Source organism: Camelina sativa, chromosome 2 (genome assembly GCF_030686135.1).
Source record: "Camelina sativa cultivar CO46 ecotype springtype chromosome 2, ASM3068613v1".
NCBI classification, from domain to species: Eukaryota; Viridiplantae; Streptophyta; class Magnoliopsida; order Brassicales; family Brassicaceae; genus Camelina; species Camelina sativa.
The window spans coordinates 16,385,173-16,410,924 of NC_141881.1; the positions used below are offsets into that span (position 1 = coordinate 16,385,173).

Below are 25,752 nucleotides of genomic sequence, written 5' to 3' on the forward strand. Positions count from 1 at the left end.
AAAAAGAACAAATCAATTTCAACTCAATAACATACAAATAATGGTCCAATTAACCCACAAATTATAAGTCTTACAGAGAAATTGGGTCTGAATGAAACAAACAAAAATAGCCTAGAAAAAATATTGACAATAAAATCCACAATAAATAAGTTATTTATTTTTCTTAATAAAATCCACAATATTTTTCACTCCAAACACTAAAACATTGACAAAAAATTACTCCAACAGTTTACAAAATACATATGAAAATATTAAATAACAATCCAACCACAAAATGGAAAATAATAATAAATTAATGACAACTAACAGCTACAACAAAACAACAACTTCAACTAAACAATGTTAACTTCTAATAATAACTTTTTTTTAAAGCATTATAAACACACAAAATGATCTCAATTTTTCCTTTAAAAACAGCAAACTAAATTATACTTACTCCAAAAAATATTTTTATTAAAATATCCAACAAAACAACATAAGCAACCAAAATTAAATACAAAAACAAACGTAAAGATGAATTTACAAAAACCAAAAAAAAATGTATAGAACAAAATTCGGAATACACTTTCATCTAACTACCGCGCGTAGCGCGGGTCTATTGCTAGTACTAATATAAAGAGCTTGATTAGTTTACTCTTGTTCTATAGAATAGCTAGACCCCTATACTAACTATAAAACTTAAATAATGGTTAGATTTTGTCATACATAATTTAAGATTTCTGTGTGTTTAAAGCTGTCAAATTTGAAAGTCTTTTTAAATTAATAAACAAAATATATCTAAACTACTTCCGTGAAATAGCGTTCAGCATGAATGAGTACCAACTTCATGCCTTACCACAGAAAATTGTTCAATTACCATCTTTGATGGAGGTAATACAATTATGAATTATGTGCAAATCTGTTCGTCGCACTAGTTTGGAAAAGTTATGTTCCTATCTCCTTCTTTTAACTCTTAGTTTCCAATAAATTACCTGTTCATCCCAATAAAAAAAATCCTACAATGCAGCCATGTTTCCTCTTATATCCCCCAATATTTCAAATGGGTTAGAAACCTTTTTTTGTTTATTGAACACAATTGCAAATTATTTTTAGAATTAATGATATTCATAAAAAAGTTGAAATACCATGGACCATAACTAAGATGTTATGAACACAAAATTTAGATTACAAACTTGAATATATAAAAAAATAAATTTCTATATTCAAAATTGAAACCTTAATCTTTTAACTTAAACATAAATTAATTAGGATTGCAATTATGCAATTACAAAAAAAAAATTTGTGTCTCGTGCTATACTATCTTTGACTAAGTAATCAGGCGAGAATGAGCTAATCATGGTTCAGTGGTAAAGGGAGAAAAACCTTGCCACCTGAGTTCGAGCAGCATTGGCCATGGGGGTTTGAAATTTAATATGGTTTCCCCGTTAAATGAGCTAAGCATGCTCAAGTCTCATCCTTATTTAGGCATATCAATTAGAGTCAAACTCTGTGGTTTGGTCCGACCCAACTCTGAAAAACATTGAGTTCGGACTTAAATATAGATATCTGGAAAAAAAATTGGATTTTTTGAACTCAGACCGTTCGGACTATAGAGTTTTACAGACTTAACCTAATCGGGTTCGGATCGACCTAAAAGCCCTTAAACAAATATATTTACACTTTTTTGTTAATATTTTTATATTATTATAATATTTAATTAATGATTTATTATAAATAAAGTTTAAAACTCTAATCCTAGTTTCCATATTTACTTAATCTTAGTTTATCTTTGCATATTTTCCAGCCGACTAGATACTTTTTTTGTTTTTGCTTCTCTTTTTTTCTATTTTTCTTTTTACTCTGGTAAAAAAAATTAAACCCACAAAGTAAAACGCTTAGGAATTAGATATACTGGATATAATATTAAAATATGGAAATTTTGTTGGGAAAGTAAAAAAAACGATTCACAACTACAGTTGGAATTGTATATCTCTCTATAAATAGACAACCGAACTAAAAAAGGATCTCTCTGACTTTTGGTAAAATTAACCTTCGTGTGTCTCCAATTAACAACGCTATCATGTCTTTGTCTTCAAGAACCATATTTGCGGTTTTGTGTTTTCTGTTCGTCCTCGCTCCATACTTCACCAGAGCAACAACCGATGGAGTTCAGAGTAGATGTGACTCTTACATCTTTAAAAACGGAAAACACTTCCGTTCTTGTATTGACCTTCCAGTGTTAGATTCGTTTCTACACTTCAGTTATGTTCCAGAAACCGGAGTGCTTGAAGTTGCGTATCGTCACACCAACATAGAATCTTCTAGTTGGATTGCTTGGGGGATAAACCCTACGAGAAAAGGCATGTTAGGTGCTCAAACTCTCTTGGCTTACCGTAACTCCACGTCTGGTTTTATGCGTGCTTATACTTCCTCAATCAAGGACTATTCAACTATGCTTCAAGAAGGTCCTCTCAGTTTCCGCGTAACACAACTAGCCGCTGAATTTCTCAATGGAGAGATGACTATATTCGCCACTATGGTGTTGCCTCCTAACACAACCGTTGTTAACCATCTATGGCAAGACGGGCCGCTGAAGGAAGGTGATAGACTTGGGATGCACGCCATGAGTGGAAATCATCTCAAATCCATGGCTACTTTGGATTTACTGTCCGGACGAGTCACAGCCACAAAAACAGTGAATGGAAACATGATTCTTGTCAAAAGAATCCATGGACTGGTGAACGCGGTCTGTTGGGGGATTTTTATGCCCATTGGAGCAATGGCTGCAAGGTACATGAGGACCTACAAAGGACTCGATCCCATGTGGTTTTACGTTCACATATTTTTCCAAACTACCGGTTATGTCGTCGGTTTATTGGGAGGATTAGGAACTGCAATCTATATGGCCAAGCACACTGGGATGAGATCTACGCCACATACCGTGATAGGGATACTTCTGTTTGCTCTAGGATTTCTTCAAATACTTGCGCTCAAAGCAAGACCGGACAAGGATCATAAATATAGGAAATACTGGAATTGGTATCATCACACTATGGGTTATATAGTGATTATTTTAAGCATGTACAACATTTACAAGGGATTAGCCATCTTGCAACCTGGAAGCTCATGGAAGATTGCCTACAGTACCATCATTGGTGTCATTGGATTGTTTGCGGTCGTGATGGAGATTCTGCAATTTAAAACTAGATGGGGTGATTTGTGGTGCAAGAAATCCGAAGACCTAGAAGCTGATCAAAGTGCTTCCATTGATGTCTAGTCATGTAGGTTGTCCTAGTTATAAGCATTAGTGTGTTTTGTCCTTGCATTGCTAAGACTAGCTAGTTTGTCATTCTTTATTTTTACGTGTACGAACTATCAAACAGTAGTATTTTAACTGGAATAATCCAATTAGAAGTGTTCGACAATCGGATGATTTTACATTGCTAAGAATAATTTTGTCATTGCTTTTGAATTACGTCTGAATAAAAAGTTTTCAACATAAAATTTATAGCGAAGAAAATCAAAGATTTTCCATAGACCAAACTGAGCTAGTTTTGAAGTTGTAATTTGTAATGCTTTGGTAAAATAGCTCTCTCGATAAGATTAATGATACAATAAAACTCACGATCAACAACAAATCAATTCACCAACGAACCGTAACCGTAACCAATGTTCATAGAAAACACAGAATCAACATTGCTAGCTCTCAAGATAAGAGAAACCTAGCAAATACAGAACTATTTTTGAGTTTTACAAGTTTTTTATCAAATGATTCTTTTTCATAACTCTGCAAATGAACTCCTCCGTCTCTTTATACTTCAATGTCGTTAATGGTCAACAACAACAATGCACACCACGTCATTGGCTCCTTTCCCTCCAATCAGATTCCTCAAAACCTCCACATCAGCCATATCCAAACTATGTTCTTCTTCTCTCCAACTAATCCTTCTTTCCTGTATCAATTAACTAGGAATGCTGTTTTCCCTTGTTTCTAATTCTTTTTTTGGCAAGCTTAACTGGTTATCTTATCCAGAGAGCCATTAGATTCCTGAATTGCTTCAGGTTTCGTTTGGCGGTGATGATATTTCTCAGTCCCTTCTCAATGGCTATGAAAAAACTGCAGCTGGTGTGACATAGATCTGGTTATGAAGAATGTTGTTCCTAAGCTCCCAGAGGTGATAGACCACATCTTGTGAATTTGTATACTCAATTCCTTTTTTCGCAAAACTAATTTACATATGTCTATTATTCTCATACTTCTGTTAACTAATTTTCCCACAAATCTAATTCAACCACAAGTAATATTCGGAAACCGTTTTGTTTTCGGGGATTAAGCTTTATAACTTGGGGATTTTGCCAAGCGATATTTAGATTAAATAGAACTCAAAAAAGAAAATGTTAGGAGTACAAATTCCGATACAAGAGACCTAAGTAAAATAGTAAAAAAGTAACTGGGTCGGCTCAAAACATGCAAACACAAACTACTACTGAAAAGCTCAGTACTTAACTGGTGCAAGAACATCGAGCTGAGCTCCAAGCTTCTCTTCGGCAACCTTCTCAGCCTTGACTCTAAGTTTGTTAAGTTGCTTCTTTCGCTCGTAAACAGCTTGAGATCTCTCCTTCCTCTTCGTCTCCAGCTCCTGTTTATCAGATATCAAACACCATTAATTGCACACAAAACCTCATAGCTAAAGATCTATCCTTCTTTCTACTTGAACAAGACTAGACAATCCTTCTTTCTACTTGAAAGAGACTAGACACATTCTAGTAGCTAAAATATCTTTCTTTCCATCATTACAAAACCTCACATCAACCAGTACAAGCGATCAAAGTGGTCAAGGAGCAATCGAGACAAGAAGGCTAAAGAACTTCTATCTACCAATTCTTTATGAACAAAACTAAACACATTTTCTTTCTTTCTCTTATTACGAAAGCTCACACCAACTAGAACAAGCGATTAAAGTGGTTCAAGAGCAATGGAGACGAGAATCTATTGATCTTTCTCTCTATCTAATCACTTATTTCTCTGAAAAAAAAACTAGAAACGCACATTCTAGTAGTTAAATATCTTTCTTCTCATCATTACGAATGCTCAAATAAAGTTAGTGGCAATGGAGACAAGAAGACAACAACAGTACAGCACATACCTTGATGGTGTCGTAATGGTTCCACCCAACTTCAGAAGAAAGACGACCCAAAAGACAGTACTTGTGACCAGCTTGAAGCCTCAATACCCTGAAGACAAAAACAGAACAATGATTATAAATGCCACAAGTAATTTAACTTTAAGAAACCGAAAGAGGAAAACAAAAAGGGCAAGGTAAAAGGAACAAACTTGAGAGCATCAGGGATGACCATCCTCTTGACCTTGTCATATGGAGTAGGAACACCTTCAAATACCTTCAAACGTGCAAGTGCAGCAGCTCCACGCTTTGTTTTGTGTGGAATCATACTACAAAATCACATAACACACAACAACTATAAATCATCACTTCAAATGCACTGATATAGAATTACAAAAAAAAAAAAAAATCATTTGATTCCAAAGAGGTACTGAATCAACACCAGAAATTTAAATTAAGAGGCAAAAAGAGAGTGATTTCGAAATCTAATCCAAGAGAGTGAGATTAACGAACCCGCGAACAGTACGCCAGAAGATTTTGGAAGGAGCACGGAAGTGAATAGGACCATGGGAAGGTTTAGTGTTCATACGTTTGCGAAGAAATCTCATGTACTTCATTTTCTGGCGAACGAGTCCACCGGAGAGACATATCTCTTCGCACCGGACAATGACAACCTTCTGTCCATTGAGAAGCTCTTTGGCCGTGATCGATGCCAAACGGCCAAGCATGTGGTGGCGCGCGTCGACGACAACGCGCTTCGCACATATCCCTGATCCTGACACCATTTTCGTCTGTGTTGTTGAGCTTGAGCGGCTGGGTGAATACACTCAGGAAATTATATTCGAAGAGAGCTATTTTTGCTAACTAGGGTTCTTGGGGGCATTGTCGTCATTTTCGTAAGCTGTTCTTTTTTAAAAATGGGCCTTATCAAATAGATGTTGTTTAGTCCAGTGTATAAAAGCCCCATGATCGATCGTTTAGGAAAATTTTTGTTTTAAAAAATGTAAGTTATATGTTACCACAATGGGAAAAATGGTCATTAAAATCTTCAAGTTAGCATTTTTGTTGATTTAAATCACGAAGTTTTCATTTGTTGAAAAAAATCCTCATTCTTTTCTTGACTTCTATTTAAATCATGAAGTCTTGTTGACTTCACCGTTTGAAGTACAACATTAACTGGTCAGACGAAGATATTAAACGGAGTTAATTAGGCGTTAACGAGATCCGCTAATTACATCCCTAAATCGAACCCGATTATCAATTCCTCCCAAAATCCCCAAATCACAAACCCTAATTTGCGATTCCTCCTTTCTTCTTCGATTAGATCTTCTTTTTCGAATTCAACTGATGACTCCGGCTCCACAAACACCGATGTCTCTGAGCTAGAACTCATCTGTTGAACTCGAAGAAGAAGAGAAAAATTGAAGAAAAAAAGAGATTATCGATTGGGATTTGAAATTTGGGGAAAATGAGAATCGATTTCTCAATTTGGGGGGTTTTAAGACACCGTGGTTCGTAGCCACGTGCTCTAATCCTCTGAGCTACAAGCCCCACCCCGTCTCCACCTATTCCATATCTCCACCCCGTCTCCACGTTATAAACAGCGTCGTTTTGCTATTAACAAATCTCGTTAGCAGATAATTAACCACAATTTCTCCGTTTGGCCACTTAACGTTGTGTCTCAAAAGGCCAGGTCAAAGAATTTGCAAATTATTTGGAAGTCAACAAAAGATTTGGTTTTTTACCTCCAAATCCAGAGTTTGTGCTTTAAATCAACGAAAATGCTAACTTGAGGATTTTAATGATATTTTTCCCTTACCACAAATGGTTGGTCATCTGAATTTTATAGATAGGAATTGCTTAAAAACTATGGAACTTACATGTAACCAAAATGTTCATAAACTCTCTTTTTTTTCTTTTTCATAAACTTGTTACATGTACTTACAAGTGAATACATGAAGAAGAAGTTTCATTACAAGAATCTCAAGCGGAGGCAAGGATGTCGAGAGCAACTTCCTTGAGAGAAGGCATGGATTCTTGTTGATGAACACATATGTATTTGTTCCTTGTTCTCCTCAGTACTTGCCATGGACCTGGATAACATCTAATCGATTCAAAACACAAAACGGTTCAGCTAAAAGATCAAGAAACATGAGAAGATTAATTTGCAAGGTTTTCTTTTAGCAGAGACCTGAAAAGAACACCTCCTTTCTGTCCCTTGAAGTTGTGGATGTAGTACACAGTCTCCATCTTTGGAAGAAGTGTTTGCGTAAGTGCAGCCAGTTTCGGGTAAAAGAACTTTGGATAGTCTTTTATTTTGTCATTTTTCTTAAGGAAAACAAGAGTCTATCTCTTGATTCAAAGTTGTGATGAAAATGGAAAAAAAGGGTCTCTCTACTTTGTTTCATTGATGAGAGGCAAAAAAAGGATACAGCCTGATCGTATGCGGTCGAGTTCTCCATTGAAGATGATTAGTTTTCGGTCAGTGTTCACAACAGCTTCCTTGTAGAGCTCTTCCACTACGAGCATCTCTGATTGGCAAACAAAGGAATGAGTTAGAATGTGGATATTGTTAATAGGATGATGATGATAAGGGGTTTGTCAGGGAGTTACCGTTGACATTAAAATATGGGTATCCAACAAGGAACAGTTGGTCTTCTGACTTCACTCGATCCACCATTTTTACTCTCTCAAAGAAACCAAAGTCCTCAAAAAGAGAGGGTTTTGTTAGATAGTCCAGCTTAAAGTAAGTTCCCCCAAAGACAGTTTTTTGAGCAAATTTGACTTCGTTTGCTTCCGGGAAGAACTGAAATCAAATCATGTCACACAAGCTATTTTAACAAAAGACTTTGATAGACGTTAAAGCTATCATTATTTGGATAAGAAAAACAAGTAGATTACGTACAATTCTAGTGGTTCGAGCCTTCTCAGGAGGTAATAGGCGGTCACAAAACTCGCGTATCATATTTATACTTTCTGTCATTTCTGTAGCTCCTTCACCATCACCTAACACAAGTTAAACAGAACAGAAAACACTGTTGCTAAGATAACAAAAGCCAAAAAAAGGAAGCCTTCACTGAAATAGGATTATAACCTGGAACAGATGCTAGACCAGATGTTGGGAACTCAATTTCCTGTAAAAGGGTTCCCTTGGATCACGAAAAATAACCTAGATCCATTTTAAAACAACCATTGCAAAACTCACCATTAACTGTTTCTCATCCTTCATAGCCAATTCAACTGCTTCTTTGGCCTATATTTTTTACAAGCAAAATACATCACCCCATCATAGTTTAGCTTTACTAACAATGTTGCATAAAAAACCTGAAATCTATATAATCTTTCTACAACAACATTCATTACTTCAGACGGGAAACTATACAATGAAGTTGAACATCAGTCTATACTGTTACATAACTCAATATTGCTAACTGGTTAAAGACCCTTTAAGAGATTAAAAAAAAATCCACAAACAACACAATATAAGCGTACTTGGTTAATGAGCTCGACGTAATCACGAGGAAAAGGTACATTCTCCACAGAAGTGTTATACCCTCCAGAAACAGAACAAACACTAAACTTGAGATTCCTATTCATCTTGGTGACATCATTGTTCTTCCAATATAGACCACACAAAACATTCTACAAAACCAACACAGTCAATTGATTTTAAAAGAACACATTATAGTGAATGGATCAATTCTGTTGCTGTAAACAACAAATGCATGATTATTGCATCAAACAACAGATATACAACACTAATCAAAAGACATAAAACTTCACTGGTTTAGATGATTATTACAAGTCCAAGCAATCTAGAGACCGAAACAAAGCAAACGCAGAATTCTAATCGAAGCTAATTAGGTCTTTACGGGACTAACATAGCCTAAATTGAGAATCGGAGAGAGGTAAGAAAATGAAGACTGTCTAGGCAAATCAATACCGATTAGTGGTTAATGAAGCTAAGAAGTTAAGAGGCAAGTTAACTGATGATGTACCTTTGAGTTAGAGACCAGAGTTCCGGTGAGAGAAGCCGGTGAGAGTGAGACTGTGGTGGCGATGGAGAAGGACGGTGACATTAGGACCATGGAAATGAAATTGTGTGTGTGTGTGTTTTTTTTTTAATGGTTCAGAATTTTGTGGACTTGGGAGTATTATTTTTAGCCAAAATATTTGTGGAAAGCAAACTCCTTTTTTTTTTCGACAAATCAAATATATTATATCGTAAAGAGGTTTACATGATACATGAATCACTCATATACAATCATTGACACAAATATAGGAAATTGAACACAATTTTGATGAAAGAGTGGAAGTGACCCTGCTTTACAATAAAGCCTTACAGGCTAACAGATAAAAATCTGTTACGTCCCTCTTCATATACTCGTAATTGGCTATCACCTTATAGATGAAACTCCAAAATGCTTTTCGCATTACTTTTGTTAAAAGAAAAAACTGAAGAGTTGCTTGGAGTGATTCTGAATCTTGTCTTCTCAAACTCAAAACGATATACTGGAAATGCCTAACGCATCGTTGCCGATTATTGACCATGATTTTTCTTTTCATAGAAATAGAAATTCCCGACCAAAGGAAAGAGAAATCATCATCATCATAGTCACTCACCACCATTTTCCCTCCCATCACGCTCGTGTCTTGTTTTGGATAATACGAAGGACATAGCAATTGAATAAACCAACGAACCAGTTCTAGTAAAAGAAAGGCTTTCAACCGGGGAAAGTTATCACCATCATCATCATAGAAAATCATATAAATTACTATATATTACTATTAGTAACGTATATTACTAATATATTGCTATTATTTCGACGGCGGTACACCGCAGAATTAAATTATAAATTATTTTATTTTAAATAACAATTTTTAATTTATTTAGTTTCTAAATTTTCAATTAATTAACTATTGTCTAATTAATTTAGAATTTTGTTTAGAATTTTTTTTCATCTTACGTTTTATAAAGTTTATAACCTAACTATATTAAATTTGTTATTAGATATAATATAAGTTGTAGATTTGTTTTGTTCTCTAGAATTAAACGGAGGTATATGCCTATATAGTATGTTAATGTATATTTTATGTGTATTTAATTTTTTTTTTGAAATATTAAGAATGTGTTATAATATGTGTAATATTTTGTATTTAAATTTACATATAAACCAAATTAATAAAACCAAAAAAAATAAAAGAAAATTACAAATCTATTTAATATAAGATGCATGCCTTGAGATTAAAATAATTGCTTTTAGATAATGAATCAATTGAAAATATTTTATTTTATGGTTGAAAAATGGCAATGCCTTCTATCCAGTCCGCATTTCGGTTAGATTATAGACTTCATACTTTTGGGTTTTATAATTTTCCTGATACAAAAAAAGAGTTATTTACGAGATAAGCATTTTTTTTCATGGGTATTGTCCAATTAGGACTTTCGTTCCGTGCTTACAGATTTAGGCTTTCAGACGTAAAAATACGTATTTACCCTTCTCAAAACCTATCTCGCCTCTCTGCTTCTCTATTCTCAGTTTCTGAGAGCGATGGTGATGACGGATCTTGATTCTCTCTCGTCACTATGCCTTCCAGAAAGAAGATCTTTACTACAACTTATCGGCTTGTGATTTCGATTCCAAAAAGAACATCATGACTACAACCTCCATCATTCACTGCGAAGCTCTGAAGGTAATCCTGAAATCCCCAAAGTATGTGAAGAATTTGATTTTCATTTCTTTGTGCTTTTCTTGATGGAATAAAAGAAGGATTTTAATCGTCTATTTTGGGCATGTGTTAATTGACTAAGATTTAATCATCTTCTCCGATTGAATCGACAAATTTTGCTTCATCTTCTCGGACTAATACCCTAGATTCATGAATTGCTTATAATTCTGAAGCTCATCATGTGAATTGCTTCAACATCTTCAAGTTTTCTTTGTTTAATTTTCCCTTGGGTTCACCGTTTACTAGTCTTCTTAGGGTTTGGTTTCTATTGCAAAGGAGGAAGACTAATATTCACAATCCGTTTTAGTTTTCCCCTTGGGTTCACCATTTACTAGTCTTCTTAGGGTTTAGTTGCCATTAAAGTACACCTTGTGTATAGTTTGTATCTCTGTAGTATTGTTTTGTGTCTTTACATATGTACTTCAAGTTTTATGTTGAAAGGAGTTGGTTCTGAATTTTGTTGGACCACGAATAGAAACACAAGATGTTGAATCGAGGAGTATAGGTTTGCATTAATATTTTATAATGACCTCCATAAAATTTGTAGATTTATTGATATAATATGCCTCTTTGTTTAATTCTTGTGTTGATCCTACAGGTGTTAGTGACCATTTTTGCTCGCTAGGTTTATAGTTTTCTGGATAAAAAGTGACCCACCATATTGTTAAGGAGTGGATTATTAGCCTTCGTAGATAAAGTTTTGCTATGTTACTTAGTGAATACATATATTGTTTCTATATAATTTCCTGTGTTATCCTTCGGTAGTTACAGTTTTCTTTGTGGTTTATTCGGTGTGTTTCTAGTGTTCATTTTATATGATTAGTTTGGGTTCCCTTAATTCAATTTATTCTTAGGGTATAGAATAGTTTGGATAGTAAGTGTGTGTTTATGTTATATGTTTGGGTTCCTTCAAAGTTTGGTCCCAGTTTTTCCTATGGTATAGTGTTGTTTGTTAAGTGTACGTATTCAAATTGTAACTTCTTTTATAACTTTCAAGTCGCTCGCCCTTATTATTTTGCTTCTTCTGTAGGATTATGAGGCATCCACCATTGCTCAAGCTCTAAAGGTCAATGAATATGTCACCAAGTTTGGACATGTACATATGGTGTAATGAATCTTCAAATAGAAATACTGAAATTTTGCAGTTCAATTACTCTGTTATTTCAAAGTGAATGTTTTGTCTGTTTTATGAGAGACTCAAATTTTGCACTTTCGATAATCTTACCCTGTTTTTCGATTACTCTGCTTTGTGAACTAAACAAACTGGTACACACTGTCACCAAATCCCGCTTATCAACAAGAGGGATATAACTGTCATTTTGTTTTACCAAAAATGCTAAATCCAGAAGTACGGACAAAAATGCCTAATTTCTAATTTTTTGTGGCACAAAGGCCATTCAGACAATTACCCCTACAAAAAAATGAGGGAAATTTTCATAATCTTAACTTAGTCTGAAAGACTATTTATAATTTCATTAATGTATTATCTTTAACTATTTTCTAATGATATCAAGTAATATATGATAAAGTTTTTATTAAAAAATAAATTATCTGTTTTAATAGTGTAATAGATTTCTAGAAGCCAAACCCTAAAATACTAGCTCATAAATTTTCAACTTTTTTTTTTGCACTATATATATATTTCCAATTTTCAAAAATCTGTTCTGCTTTTAAAAAAAAAAAAAAAAAAACGAACTTGTCGATTTTAATTGGACTAGACCAGGTTAGGTCGAAGAAAGTGAAACTGGGTTGGGCTAGATTTAGAGCTTGGGAGAATGAGACCCGTCCACCTGAGAGCTTCATAGGATAAAAACTTCAAGATTCATGTGTTTGCATTGCCACATTGGATGCTTGTTTGGTATGTATGTTCAACACACACACACACACACAAGAAGAAAAGGACCTTTTATATGAAAAGGAGACCAAAGCAATTAATAATGACAATCAAAGCGTTAAATGCACGAAGCAATCACATCGCGTGCAACCATACATATTATGAATGCCTTCATAAAGGATCTCCTTTCGTTTCATGTTTATTGTCTCTCTCTTTTTTTTTTTTTCATGTATTTTATTGTTAAGGTTTGGTATTGACAAGATATTTAAATATCCGAATATTTCTAATCGTAAAAGAACCATCCGGATCCATTGTACACATGAAGATTTCTAGATAATTGATCTGGAAAAAAGACAAAATAATGTAATTCAAAAAACAAAAACAAAAATTAAGTGTTGTATAAAGTTTTAACAACTATTCATTTTTGTTGTTTTAAAAAGTTTTTCTATACTAACATATTTATCAAAATCATACTATCATACTATATCTACGTGAGCTTTGGGTTAGGAGTAAATTAAAAAATTTAATTTATTACACATTGAAAATGTAGAATGATATTTTTTGTTAAACAAATTAAAATTTCTAAAATACCATTCTTTATAAAACAAAAGGAGTATTTTTTTTTAAATACCAAAACATATTTGGGAAAATTTATATATTTATATCTATGTTCTAAAAAAAATATACGTCAAATTAAATTTACATCGGTTTCAGATATAGAACTTGTTAATTTCAAGTTTTACCTGAATTGAAACTCTGAATACCCAATATTCCGAATCAAACCAGATCTAAATGTAGATGTTGGATGTCCTTTGCTTATATGGTTAGATAACTATCTTCCATAAGTTGACCTTTGCATTTCTCCTTTTGTTTTCTTTGCAAAACATTCTTTATCTTTGGCTTTCAATGGTTGTATGAATGGTGTAGATGGGACTATACATACCATTATGGAGCAGATTAATATGAAGTTTATAATGGTATGGAGCTTTTGAGGAGTGGAATGAAAAATACAGACCAACAATGAATTTACATTGGTATGGAGTTGTATATGGTCAAATGTGTACTAATTTGGAGATTTTTGGCAATCAACAATGCATACTATTACTCGGGTTAGAACATACTATGCAACCATTCAAAGAATTTATATTTTGGTTAAAAACCATTATTTATCTTTTTTGTTTTTTTTTTTTATGAGCAAAATGTCTTTGGGAAACTTGGACTTACATCATGATTCTGATATTTCAAGGTAAATCTATGAAGAAAAAGTTACACCATTCCTTTGCAATATCTAAACCAAAGAACATCACACATTCACATACCTACCTACCAGTGGTCCACTCATGTTGCTTATGGCCTTATGATAATCATTTTCTTTCACATTCCCATCATCTCCGGGAGGAAACAAGAATTCCCACAATTTCGGTCGCTGGTATATCTTAAACAGATTTTATACTTTTAAAGTTTTAACTTATATGAAAACGTTGAAACGTGACTTTCAACTTTATAATATAGAACTAAAAAATCATGAAAATGTAACTTAATTTCATAACATATTTAAATTCATGAGAATGGTGGTAACAAAAGTAAAAAACACGGGACTGTATTTTGCTGAAGTAAAACCCACACGGACTGTTACCAACTTGCCATTAAGTTAATTTTTCTTTATGGTCTAACAAACTGTTAAAAACAATATTTTTTTAGAACAAAGCTTCGATTGCTTGTTTACATTTACAATGTGTTTTTGTACGGGAGGAGAAAGAGTTTTGGACCCGGTCAATATAAGTTATTTATGCTCAATTTTGATGTTTAGCTAATAAGAAGCAATCAAAGAAGGGATTCAAAAATAACACACAGAGAACAAGCTAAATAGAAGCAATCATAGAAGGGGTTCAAAAATAACACACATAGAACAAAACACAACATTGAATACTGGTAGTGCCGACTTGCCAAAATAAAAAATAAACGAGTGAGTGGACTGAGGAAAGATTTGACTTGGTCGACTAAAAAACACATTTTATTGTGTTAAAGATTGATACTAAAAAGACAATGCTTTTGTTTGTACCTAAAAGCCCTAATCAAAATTGAAAGGTAATAATGGAGGTGGAGAAGACATGATTTCACATAATCATCTCCGCATCCTCAGCTTTTGATATTATTAATTACATTTTTTTATAATTAATCTTCTTTAGACCCACCCATCATCCAGTATATTTTATTTTAAAAATTCATTAATTTTTGCTTTTGTTTTTGTTTTTTTCTGAGATATGAATTCTCTATTTCCTTGTTGCTATTGTAACTTTCAATATTATTCAAAGACTAGTATTATTTTTCTAACATAATTAAAATGTTTTATTTTTAACAACTAAATATATTTTAAATGTTATTAGTGTCTTATCAAATACCTAAACAAATAAAAAAATAAATGTTGTTCTCTAAAAATAATCATCATAAAAAAACAAAAACCCTTAATACGTGATGATGCATCTACTCATGTTTTAATTTAGTGAGTTTTGTTAAATTATTTGGAAAATAAGTAATTATCACGTACATTAAAGAATATATATAGAAAAGGTTTGCATTAGTAACGAACTAACCTTGTTTCACTTTTCCGTTCAAGGTATTGAACCTGTGAATCATCAAATCAGAGTCATCAAATGGTAAATAGAGGAAAAATCTAACCAAAGAATCAACGAAAGAGATGATTATGATTAAGCAGTAACCAGTAGTGCTTACCCCATTATTACGATTTAAAGCTTCAACGCAGCAACGCTACGTACGAATGGCTACAGAGTCTCTTCCAAGCCATGCATCTTATTTGATACAGTGATTTCTAATTAATCTCATGTAAACAATTTAATGCAAAATAAGGATGTAAATAATATAATAAATAACGATAATGGTAAAAGGTACCTACCTTCTAATTCCCATATACAGTAGAAAATGCGAGCCCTTTGCATGGAAAGCGACTGTGATCCGCACAACCAATCCCTTTCCCCAATCAAAATTTTCTTTAAGGCTTCTCATCAGGGGAAAAAATCTCTAGTGGCTGTTATCGGAGTATTATACCAGCGACGGACGTCTAACAGTATGACTGTATGAGGTTGGAATTGGAGGTTGAGGTTTAAGAGGTAAGAGAGTCGGGGAGGGACAGAAAGGGTGGACGTATATTATATCTCAGGAATTTGTTGGATATGTAAGCGATGGTCCCTTTCCATAGCAGTGCCGTGAGACACCAGAGAAAATTTAAGGATCTAAAATTTATGGGAATAAATGATATGAGTCTGAGTTCTTAGTAAAATTATGGAGGAAGTTGTTTCACCAATCTTGGGATCGTGAAAACGTGGTGATGGACTCATAGGAAAAAATTTAGGTGTTTTAATATATATTTTTGATTAATATAGCAAAATTAGAAAATTCATAATAAAAGGGGGTTGACCGTGTGAAGTTGATTTTTTTCTTTTCTAGTTTGTTTCTTAATTAATAAAGTATGCAGTGTTAAAAAAAAACTGTTTTTGTTTTTCTATTTATAGTTTTTTCACATAATTTCATTTTATTTATATTTATCTTTAATTAAAATATAAAATAAAAATCTATGTGGCACAGTCTAATTGGCTAGGTGACTTGTGCTTTATAGGATAAAAGATTTTTAAACTACGAGTATCTCCAACACATTTCTTTAAATTTTCATTCTATTTTAGAGTTTGACTTTTTCCCCTATTTCTCTATTTTTACACTAAAACAAATATTTCAAATATTTTGTTTAATTATAAGTTTTCATAGTGACCCTCTATTTATTAAAATTACAAATTTAATCTAAATATAATGTTTAAGATATAAACAATAATTTACCGTATTACTTTTATTTCAATTTTCGTATACAACAAAATTACAAACACAACATTCATTAATTATTATAAAACATAGGACATAGATATATGTTTATCCATAGTGATATAAATATATTAATTTAAGAGATTGATTTGTAAATAACAAGGTTAAACTCTAAAATGGAGAAATAAATTGAAAATCTCCAAATATATAGGAAAAAACAGAAATTTCTATTTTGGACAAGTTTGTTTTTCTTTATATAGAATTTGGAGATGAAAATGGAGCGGAGTTTGATATGATCTAGTCGAATTACTTTATTAATAAAATTTGTTATTATTATGTTTTTTTTTTTTTTCAAAAGTGAATTCTCTATTCCTTGTTTTGGTTGTAAGTTGTAACCCTTAATTTTTTTAGCTTATTTAATGATGGTTAAACTAAACGAATTACTACACTATTTATAGACATTTTTCAATGGAAAAGTCTATCTTTAGAAGTATCCGTTACGTCGGTATATGTATGGGACATACAACGATTAATTAAGTACGCGAACGTGAATGAAGTAACGTTGAACGTGATTCGGGCCCTACTTGGTTCAAGCAAATAACACTAATCGACATCACACGCAAAACGCAACGCAACGCAACCCCCAGCTAACAAACTCTAAAATTTGTCTGATCTCAAATAAATATTTGTTACTATTTTAGATGGGTGAGTGTGACTTGTAAGGCATTTTTCATAAAATTAAATTAATGAATCTGCCCAACTTATTTGTACGTAACCTAAGGTAGTTGGAGCCTAAAGGGACTATTCGAATTTTATATAGAAACTAAAATCATATGTACTTTGAAAAGTATAAGCTGTGTGTGACTGTATGTATTGTCGGGTGGTTGTATTGTAATTTGTAAAGTCCTTGCAAAGTAAGTCGAATAAGATCTCTCTATTCGGATAACTTTAAAATACAATAGAATAAGTTTTCTCTGTCATTTCTGGAATTAGTAGAAACTCGGACGGCTTAAGTTGGTTGACGTACGTTGAGCCAAATTCTAATTATGTATCTTTGGTTCAATGCTGATCCAGATCATTCAAGGTTATCAAAAGAAATATTTCTTTACGATTAGGATCACTTAAGAAGAGTTTCATGACTTAAACTTTATGTTTGATATAAATAAATAAGGGATGATTTATATTTGTATCCACCATCTTGACCATTTCTATCTTTTTGAAAGGTGGACCCAAGGAAAAAAGTCCTATTGACTCGACTAACCAAGAATTTATTTTTGGTTCGCTCTCCAATGCCCGAATGCCGAATCCATCCATCACAACTCATAAGTTCCCTGAGTTCACAAACGTCGAAAAAATTCCAACCGTATAGTAGAATTCTAAAACCCATCCCCAACATATATACCATAAACAAATGTAAAATGAAAAAGTAGAACTAGTGTGTGTTTTGGAAAGGGATTCTATGCTTTCTACCCCTAAGAGCTAAGACAAAAATACAAAGATTATAAAAAATGATGACAAAGAGACAAAAGCAAACCAAAAAAGAGGATTTAGGATTGTAATAAAATTTCCAAAATCAACGCTCCTTTTTGTTCCCGCTTTAACTTTTCCCACTCTCAAATCATTTTACCTTTGGATTCAAGCCTCCTCACCTTTTTACTTTTTTTCTTTTGTTCTCTATATTGTTTTTTTTTTGTCATCTCTTATTAACATATTAAACTTGTCCATTTTACCTTCACTAGCTAGTAATTACCATTGTTAACTTCTTTAAATCTTTGATTCATTATTTTCTTTTCCCAAAATTGTAGAGAATCTTTTGTTTATCCCAAAGGAAACGGTGGCTAGATTCACGTTTGACAATGTTGATTGAAAAAGGTTTGATCTTGAAATTTCAAAAGAGGGAAAAATGTAAAGGAGAAATATTTGGAGAGACACAAGAAGTGAGTCAAGGGACCCAACAACACAAAGACAAAGACAAAAACTTTGGATTTTGCCAAATACTATGATTAATGCTCATTCAACACTCCCATTACCATTTCCATCATCATCATCACCCTCTCTCTCTCTCTCTTTCTCTCTCTCTGGTTTTTGGAAATTGCCTGAGAAAGAAAACAAGAACTTAACTACCATCACCAAACTAATCCACCTTCATCTTCTTCTTTCTCTGGTTTCTTGAACATAATTCTGCTTCATGGACAAGCATCATCATCAGCATCTTCTGTTACAGCATCATCAACATCTCCATCATCACCAGAAACTCTCTCTGGCTAAATCTTCCCGACAAAGCTGTAGTGAATGGTATGTTCTGTCTTCTTTGTTCTCTTGATGAGGTTCTGTAACTAACTGAAACAATTTTTAAGTTTCTCTGATCAAGACAACTAGTGTCTTTTCTATGGCTCTGTCTCAATCTTGCTATATGATGTTCTTTCCTGTAACTTCTCAGGATCTTTCGAGACGTTCCAAGTGATATAACTATAGAAGTTAATGGAGGAAACTTTCCTCTGCATAAGGTATATTCATACTTAGAAGAACACAACCTTTGTTTCTTTCTTAAGTAAACCGTTATTTAACCAATAAAATGATTCTCCATTTCTCCAGTTCCCTTTAGTCTCTAGAAGTGGAAGGATCCGGAGAATAGTTGCAGAACATAGAGATTCAGATATCTCCAAAGTGGAGCTTCTTAATCTCCCAGGAGGAGCAGAGACGTTCGAACTAGCAGCCAAATTCTGTTATGGGATCAACTTCGAGATAACTTCTTCGAACGTTGCTCAGCTCTTTTGCGTCTCTGATTACCTCGAGATGACGGAAGAGTATTCCAAAGACAACTTGGCTTCAAGAACAGAGGAATATCTTGATAGCATTGTATGCAAGAACCTTGAGATGTGTGTTCAAGTTCTGAAACAATCCGAGAATCTTCTCCCTCTTGCAGACGAACTCAATATCATAGGTAGATGCATTGATGCCATTGCCTCAAAGGCCTGCGCTGAGCAGATTGCTTCGAGTTTTTCACGGTTGGAGTATAGTAGCTCAGGGAGGCTTCATATGAGCAGGCAAGTAAAGAACACTAGTGGCGACGGAGGAGATTGGTGGATTGAAGATCTTTCGGTTCTTAGGATTGATTTGTATCAGAGAGTGTTGAATGCGATGAAGTGTCGTGGCGTGCGTCCAGAGAGTATAGGAGCTTCTTTGGTTAGTTACGCTGAGAGAGAACTGACAAAGAGATCTGAACATGAACAAACCATTGTTGAGACAATTGTGACGCTTTTGCCTGTCGAAAACCTTGTGGTTCCAATCAGTTTCCTCTTTGGGTTACTGAGAAGAGCAGTGATTCTTGAGACTTCAGTTTCCTGCAGGCTTGATCTAGAGAGAAGGATCGGTTCTCAGCTTGATATGGCAACTTTAGACGATCTCTTGATCCCGTCTTTTCGTCACGCAGGAGACACTTTATTCGACATAGACACGGTTCACAGAATCTTGGTAAATTTCTCGCAGCAAGGAGAAGATGATAGTGAGGATGAAGAGTCTGTGTTTGAATGCGATAGTCCACATTCGCCTTCACAAACGGCCATGTTTAAAGTTGCAAAGCTTGTAGACAGTTATCTTGCTGAGATTGCTCCCGATGCTAACCTTGACCTTTGTAAGTTCTTGCTCATCGCAGAAGCCTTACCGCCTCATGCTCGCACTCTTCATGATGGCTTATACCGTGCCATTGACCTCTATCTTAAGGTAACTTTCTATAAGAAATATTCACTTTTCTTGTTTGTACAATATAATTATGTTAGTTTTATGCTCTCAGGCACATCAAGGGTTATCAGATTCAGACAAGAAGAAGCTGTCGAAACTTATCGACTTCCAGAAGCTCTCACAAGAGGCTGGAGCACATGCAGCACAAAACGAGCGGCTTCCCCTGCAGTCCATAGTTCAAGTTCTATATTTTGAGCAACTGAAGCTTCGAGGCTCCTTGTGCTCGTCTTACTCAGACGAAGAGCCAAAGCCAAAACAGCAGCAACAACAGTCATGGAGAATCAATAGTGGAGCTCTCAGTGCAGCAATGTCGCCCAAAGACAACTATGCCTCTCTGAGGAGAGAAAACCGGGAACTGAAGCTCGAGTTAACAAGGTTGAGAATGAGACTCAACGACCTAGAGAAAGAACATATCTGCATGAAGAGAGATATGCAGAGGTCTCATTCACGCAAATTCATGAGCAGTTTCTCAAAGAAAATGGGAAAACTTAGCTTCTTTGGGCATAGTTCTTCAAGAGGATCAAGCTCTCCATCAAAGCAGTCTTTCAGAACAGATTCAAAGGTGATGGAGAGAACTTGCGCAAGCACAGATTAGCTCAGTGTTTCTCATTTTCTCTTACCTGTTGCTGCTTTTTTAAGTGAGTGCAAAGACAAAACTTATTGAGATTAGTGTGAGAGTGAGTGAGTGATATTTTCAATTATCGAGTTCAAGACCTTGTAAATGGATTTGATGATATTGATATAAGACAACAAAGGTAGATGACTTAAAATCAAAGGTCTCTCAGTTGATTGCGAAAGAGAATATAATGATGTCTTACAAGACAGACAGAGAGAGAGATAGAGAGAGACAAAGAGAGTTTAACCACGTCGTACAGAAGCAAGCAATCACTTCGGCCTCAATACAAATCTTCAAGAAGAAGGAGTCTTGGTCTTGGTGTAATACCGGATGCCAAAAGCCAAGCCCAAGATTAGAAGAGGAACGAGGAACTGAAGGAGCTTAATGAAAAAATCGGAGCTCTTATCCTGAGTAGCCTCAGCATTCTTGGAAGTAGGAGCAACAAACTTAGCTTTAACAGGGACAGTAGATGTGTCAATATCACCCACATAGTACTCATCTAGCATAGCTTTTGCAGTAGAACTGTGTCCGACATCCTCAAAATCATCGGTCGCGTCTTTCCCTGGGAATACCAACAACAACACATTTCTTGTAAAAACATAAAAAAAAACTATCTATCAGGGCTATGAGCAAAACATGCAAGATCTGTACCTGTAGAAGTCAAGATAACCTCATCACCACCAGGATGATCATCCAAGAACTTTGTCACATCATAAACCTATACAAACCATCAAAAACGAAACACACACAAACAAAAAAAAAAAATGTAAACTTTGTGATCATAGTCCCTAATTCAACACTATCAGAGACATAAATCAAATGGGGTTCTTCTTATCAACAGATACAAGATCAAACAGAGACATGAAGTGACCTACTTAAGCAGCGCTAACTAGTAAAACTATCACAAATTCAAATACGAATCTCGCAACATAAGATCAGATCTAAACCCATAATTGTTTTAACATATAGTGAGATGCAAAAGATCGTACTAAAATCCAAGTTTACATATTTTTCAGAATCTCGGATCCAACGAACAAAAAGATGCAAAATCATCGGATCAGAATTATGATGATAAAGAGTAGAAGAAGGAAGAGAGACCTTGCCGTCGATGACGATCCAACAGTCTTTGGAGCTACTGTGCTCAGAAACCTCCGACAAGGTGAAAACTTTGCCGTCTCCGCCCATTCTCCGATGATATGAACAAGGTTCACAGAGAGGTGAGGGTTGAGAATTGATTTTTTTTTTTTTTTTTTTTTAATTTGGAATCTGATTTTGGGATCTTTCTTTCACCAACCGTCTTAAGGTAAAAAAAGTGTTGTGATCTCATCTTAGATGGGGTCGCCAATAACTCAAATCAATGTACAATAATTAGCATTTAATTAAATAATCCGTTTTCCGCGTGTAATATATATTAATTTGTTACTTGTTAGTGGTAGTATTTAACTAACGTGGATATCCCCTTTTTAATAAAGAGAAATATCTTATATTAGCATCAATCCAAGTTTTTCTTCCAAACATAGCACACCCTCTTAAATATTACAAAAATAGCATTTGTGAATATTAAGATATAATTAAGATATATTAGAAAAATACCAAAATAAATTACGATTTTGTAATCTCTCTACCTTCTTCGTCGTTGTGCGTCATCGTCTCCGGTGGGCTCTCATCATCTCTGGTGGGCTCTCTGACTGCTCCAATCTTGCTTTTGAAATCTCTGATGGCTCCAACATCTCTGGTGAGTTATAATCTGTCGAGTTAGAGATAGAGATCGACAACAATGGTCGTTTCAAGGCCATCAATGTATCTGGATCCGACGATGCTCCTTACAAAATTAACAACAGTGGTGGTTCAATTGGGAATAACACGCAGGAACTTTGTCCACGACTCCATACAAAATCTCGATCCGATCCAATCCGATTACCACTTGTCTCAATTTTGAACCAATTAGTTGGTCTCCCAGCTGCTCACAAGGAGCGATTCTTTTTCAAAAACTTTGTGGCTACGGTGAGATTTATCCACTGGATTCAGAAGTTAGAGTTTGTGATGAGTCTAAAACAAGGGATGTTGCGACGCGATTGAGTTGAGGGAAGGTGATGAGTCTAAAACGACACTTTTTCTGGTCGTCGTTTTGATGATAGGCTAGAATGATGATTTTGCTTGGTTTTGAGGGACAATGGTGATTAGTTTTTAAAATGTCAATGTGTTTTGATTTCAGTACGATGAGTGCATTAAGGATTGTGAAAAGGCAGTGGAAAGGGGTAGAGAGCTTAGTTCAGATTACAAGATGGTACCTAAAGCTTTGACTAGGAAAGGGACTGCTTTGACCAAGATGGTGAATTGCTCGAAAGATTATGAACCTGCAATTGAAGCTTTTCAGAAAGCTCTTACAGAGCATCGAAACTCTGATACATTGGAGAGACTGAACAAGGCAGAACGAGCGAAGAAAGAGTGGGAGCAGAGAGAGTATTTCGATCCCAAGATTGGGAATGAAGAGTGTGAAAAAGGTGCTTGATTTTTGCAGGTTTAAGATTCGAATCATGGTAGTTGCCAAAGAGCTCAGCTTTTTATTTTTTTTATGAAAGCCATCATGAATTTAAAGGATCATTCCTAAACATCATCACTCAATCCTTCATGAATAATTTTTGAATCTTTTTTTTTTTTTGTGGTGCCTTAATGTATCATAGATTACTCCACTATGATGAGTTTTATGCATTAATTGTTTTTCAAACATTATGAGGTTTATACAGGAAACATCTTTAAAGATGTAATTTAAAGATGTAATCTCATATAATATTTCAATAATTTTTTTATGAAAACGATCCTGAATTGCAAGGAGTCATTCCTGAATATTGTTGTCTCTTTCCTAAATTTTAAATAAATGTATTTCTAAATGATTTTTTTTTGTTTTGCTTCAATGTGTCAAATATTAGTAGATTACTCCATTAGTAAGTGGTAATAACTTTTTTTTATGCACATCTTGATGTTAGAAAATCCAAAAAAAATTATGAAGGTCGTCTTGAAGTTCAAGTAAGCCTTCCTCAATTTCATAGAATCTTTCTTGAATTTCATAGAATTATTCCCAAATTTTTATAGAATCGTTCTTGAAGTTCAATCACTGCTAAAACTAAGTGCTAACACATAAACATATGACATAGTCATGACGCATAAACACAAAAGTACAAAAACAATCCAAAAATGTTTCACAAGCATCATACATGTCTAAAAAGAGATAAAGTAAAACTGGATAAAGGAATATAATCCTATGAAATGTCAACACACTCTCTTTAAATATATCCAAATCACACTTGCATCTTGTTTCGTATGTAGCTTGGAGAAATCTTCAATCCTAGTTTTTGCAATAAAATTGAAATCTAGAAATATGTTTGAGGAAAGTCTTCCTGAATTCTCAACTGTGCTTCCTGAATTTTAAAAATACGAACAAACCTTTTATTTTCTTGAATTCTCAACAATCCTTCCTGCAAATTCATCAATGTGGACATCCGTATAAGCTTATATCTCACAATCTTAGTCCCAAATCTAGCAATTTGAAACCTTACAAGAAAAACCAGAGTACCAATCAGAGAAAAGCATGCAAAAGAAATAACAGTTTGTAAATTAGCTCTTCTCAGCATAGAGAGAGAGAGAGAGAGAGAGAGAGAGAGAGAGAGAGAGAGAGAGAGAGAGAGAGAGAGAGAGAGAGAGAGAGAGAGAGAGAGAGAGAGAGAGAGAGAGAGAGAGAGAGAGAGAGAGAGAGAGAGAGAGAGAGAGAGAGAGACCGAACTGGAGATGCAGAGACCAGAGTAAAGCAGGAACGTTAGAGGAGAAGCCAATCCAAAATCGACGAGAGACGCCAACTTGAGAGCTACCAACCACGCCACTATATCAATTCACAACCTCATAATTTTCGAGTTGCGATCAAACAACAAAAAGCACCAAACAAAAAGAAAATATATGGACATCTACCACCACCATTGTGAGTCTCCGCCATATTTTTGACCCAATCTCGAATCTCAAGGAGGATGAAAATTTTATATTTGTAATCGTCGATGAGATAAAAAGATAATTATATTTAATGATTAGATTTCCCAGAATTAAAGATTTATAATTTTGTGCTAGTTTTGGAACATTCAAGAGTGTGTGCTAATATTGGAAGAAAAACTTAAAATTGTGCTATTTATGAGAATCTCTCTTTAATAAAAGGGAAGTACACAATATAGTTTTTGTAGACTTTATATTTTTAATAAATGGTTACAAATGGGTTATAGATAGATTATAGATTAATTCATATCCTTTATACTATAAAGTACAAGTCACTCAACCAATAATTCTTTGACACATCAGTAAAAAAATTATTTTTACAAACTATCATAATAAAAAAAGATCGTGGAGAAAAAAAAAAGCAAAATTACATAATTGAAACAAATTCCTAAAATCCAGTTAACGTGAAAACAAATTATTTTCTAAAAAAAAAAAGTAAAATCGTGGTAAAGAAAGAAAAACAAAACAAATTATATAATTATTCAACTAAATATAAATTAGTTGATCAATTAAATACTGACATGTGGGCAAGTTTATCAAAATTAAACAGAAAGTTAATTAAGAAAAACAAAGTTAATTGATAAAAAAAGTGTCAGTTTTCCTTTTACTACTACGTTTTATGGTGGAAAGAAAACCATTCTTACTATCTTTTTTTAATCTCTCTTCTTCTCCAATATCAGTTCTGAGTTCTCTATTCCATTTTTTTATTTCTTCATTGATCCTTTTCCAATTATCACTAAAAACTAGAGAGAAAAGCCATTTTTAAGAAAGTCAGAGGAAGTTAAGATATTCATTTTTGAGGCGTTTGTGAAAGTAGAACATCAATTCCAAAGATTTACTGCCAAATGATTTTTTATTTA

General features: G+C 34.1%; 4 protein-coding genes, 4 long non-coding RNA genes and 1 pseudogene across 10 annotated transcripts; 4 read left to right on the forward strand and 5 right to left on the reverse strand.

The window, feature by feature from the left end:
• The first annotated feature begins 2,059 nt into the window (after positions 1-2,059).
• LOC104723039 (cytochrome b561 and DOMON domain-containing protein At5g48750 pseudogene) lies at positions 2,060-3,256 on the forward strand (annotated as a pseudogene).
• Positions 3,257-4,330: 1,074 nt separating this feature from the next.
• LOC104723047 (large ribosomal subunit protein uL13w) lies at positions 4,331-6,031 on the reverse strand. Its single transcript, XM_010441344.3, has 4 exons — positions 5,616-6,031; positions 5,315-5,431; positions 5,127-5,214; positions 4,331-4,619 (listed from the first exon to the last, which is right to left on the reverse strand). The coding sequence occupies exons 1-4, from the start codon at positions 5,885-5,887 to the stop codon at positions 4,476-4,478; spliced, it is 621 nt and encodes a 206-aa protein (XP_010439646.1). The 5' UTR covers positions 5,888-6,031; the 3' UTR covers positions 4,331-4,475.
• Positions 6,032-6,994: 963 nt separating this feature from the next.
• LOC104723057 (protein LPA3) lies at positions 6,995-9,380 on the reverse strand. Of its 2 annotated transcripts, XM_010441354.3 has the most exons (9): positions 9,101-9,380; positions 8,595-8,744; positions 8,308-8,355; positions 8,197-8,236; positions 8,008-8,108; positions 7,716-7,908; positions 7,535-7,633; positions 7,294-7,411; positions 6,995-7,206 (listed from the first exon to the last, which is right to left on the reverse strand). In XM_010441354.3, the coding sequence occupies exons 1-9, from the start codon at positions 9,188-9,190 to the stop codon at positions 7,086-7,088; spliced, it is 960 nt and encodes a 319-aa protein (XP_010439656.1). In that variant the 5' UTR covers positions 9,191-9,380; the 3' UTR covers positions 6,995-7,085. The 2 variants fall into 2 exon arrangements, with proteins under 2 accessions (XP_010439656.1, XP_087340202.1); XM_087484076.1 differs by lacking the exon at positions 8,595-8,744 and having other exon boundaries at positions 9,101-9,328.
• Positions 9,381-10,482: 1,102 nt separating this feature from the next.
• Positions 10,483-12,072, forward strand: LOC104723069 (uncharacterized). The gene is made up of 2 exons (XR_757277.3): positions 10,483-10,796; positions 11,863-12,072. It is a non-coding gene; the product is annotated as an uncharacterized LOC104723069 (long non-coding RNA).
• A 1,765-nt stretch (positions 12,073-13,837) lies between these two features.
• Positions 13,838-16,020, reverse strand: LOC147948719 (uncharacterized). The gene is made up of 3 exons (XR_015579881.1): positions 15,581-16,020; positions 15,400-15,476; positions 13,838-15,292 (listed from the first exon to the last, which is right to left on the reverse strand). It is a non-coding gene; the product is annotated as an uncharacterized LOC147948719 (long non-coding RNA).
• A 2,158-nt stretch (positions 16,021-18,178) lies between these two features.
• On the forward strand, positions 18,179-21,008 carry LOC104723074 (BTB/POZ domain-containing protein At5g48800). The gene is made up of 4 exons (XM_010441373.2): positions 18,179-18,792; positions 18,938-19,004; positions 19,093-20,220; positions 20,291-21,008. Exons 1-4 carry the CDS (start codon positions 18,686-18,688, stop codon positions 20,831-20,833), a joined length of 1,845 nt encoding a protein of 614 aa, XP_010439675.1. The 5' UTR covers positions 18,179-18,685; the 3' UTR covers positions 20,834-21,008.
• Positions 20,954-22,276, reverse strand: LOC104723084 (cytochrome B5). Its single transcript, XM_010441381.2, has 3 exons — positions 21,953-22,276; positions 21,506-21,572; positions 20,954-21,416 (listed from the first exon to the last, which is right to left on the reverse strand). Exons 1-3 carry the CDS (start codon positions 22,037-22,039, stop codon positions 21,148-21,150), a joined length of 423 nt encoding a protein of 140 aa, XP_010439683.2. The 5' UTR covers positions 22,040-22,276; the 3' UTR covers positions 20,954-21,147.
• A 46-nt stretch (positions 22,277-22,322) lies between these two features.
• LOC147948720 (uncharacterized) lies at positions 22,323-23,670 on the forward strand. Its single transcript, XR_015579885.1, has 2 exons — positions 22,323-22,944; positions 23,070-23,670. It is a non-coding gene; the product is annotated as an uncharacterized LOC147948720 (long non-coding RNA).
• A 236-nt stretch (positions 23,671-23,906) lies between these two features.
• Positions 23,907-24,859, reverse strand: LOC147948721 (uncharacterized). Of its 2 annotated transcripts, XR_015573718.1 has the most exons (4): positions 24,818-24,859; positions 24,636-24,731; positions 24,299-24,406; positions 23,907-24,200 (listed from the first exon to the last, which is right to left on the reverse strand). It is a non-coding gene; the product is annotated as an uncharacterized LOC147948721 (long non-coding RNA). The 2 variants fall into 2 exon arrangements; XR_015573717.1 differs by lacking the exon at positions 24,818-24,859 and having other exon boundaries at positions 23,984-24,200; positions 24,636-24,751.
• Positions 24,860-25,752: the final 893 nt, after the last annotated feature.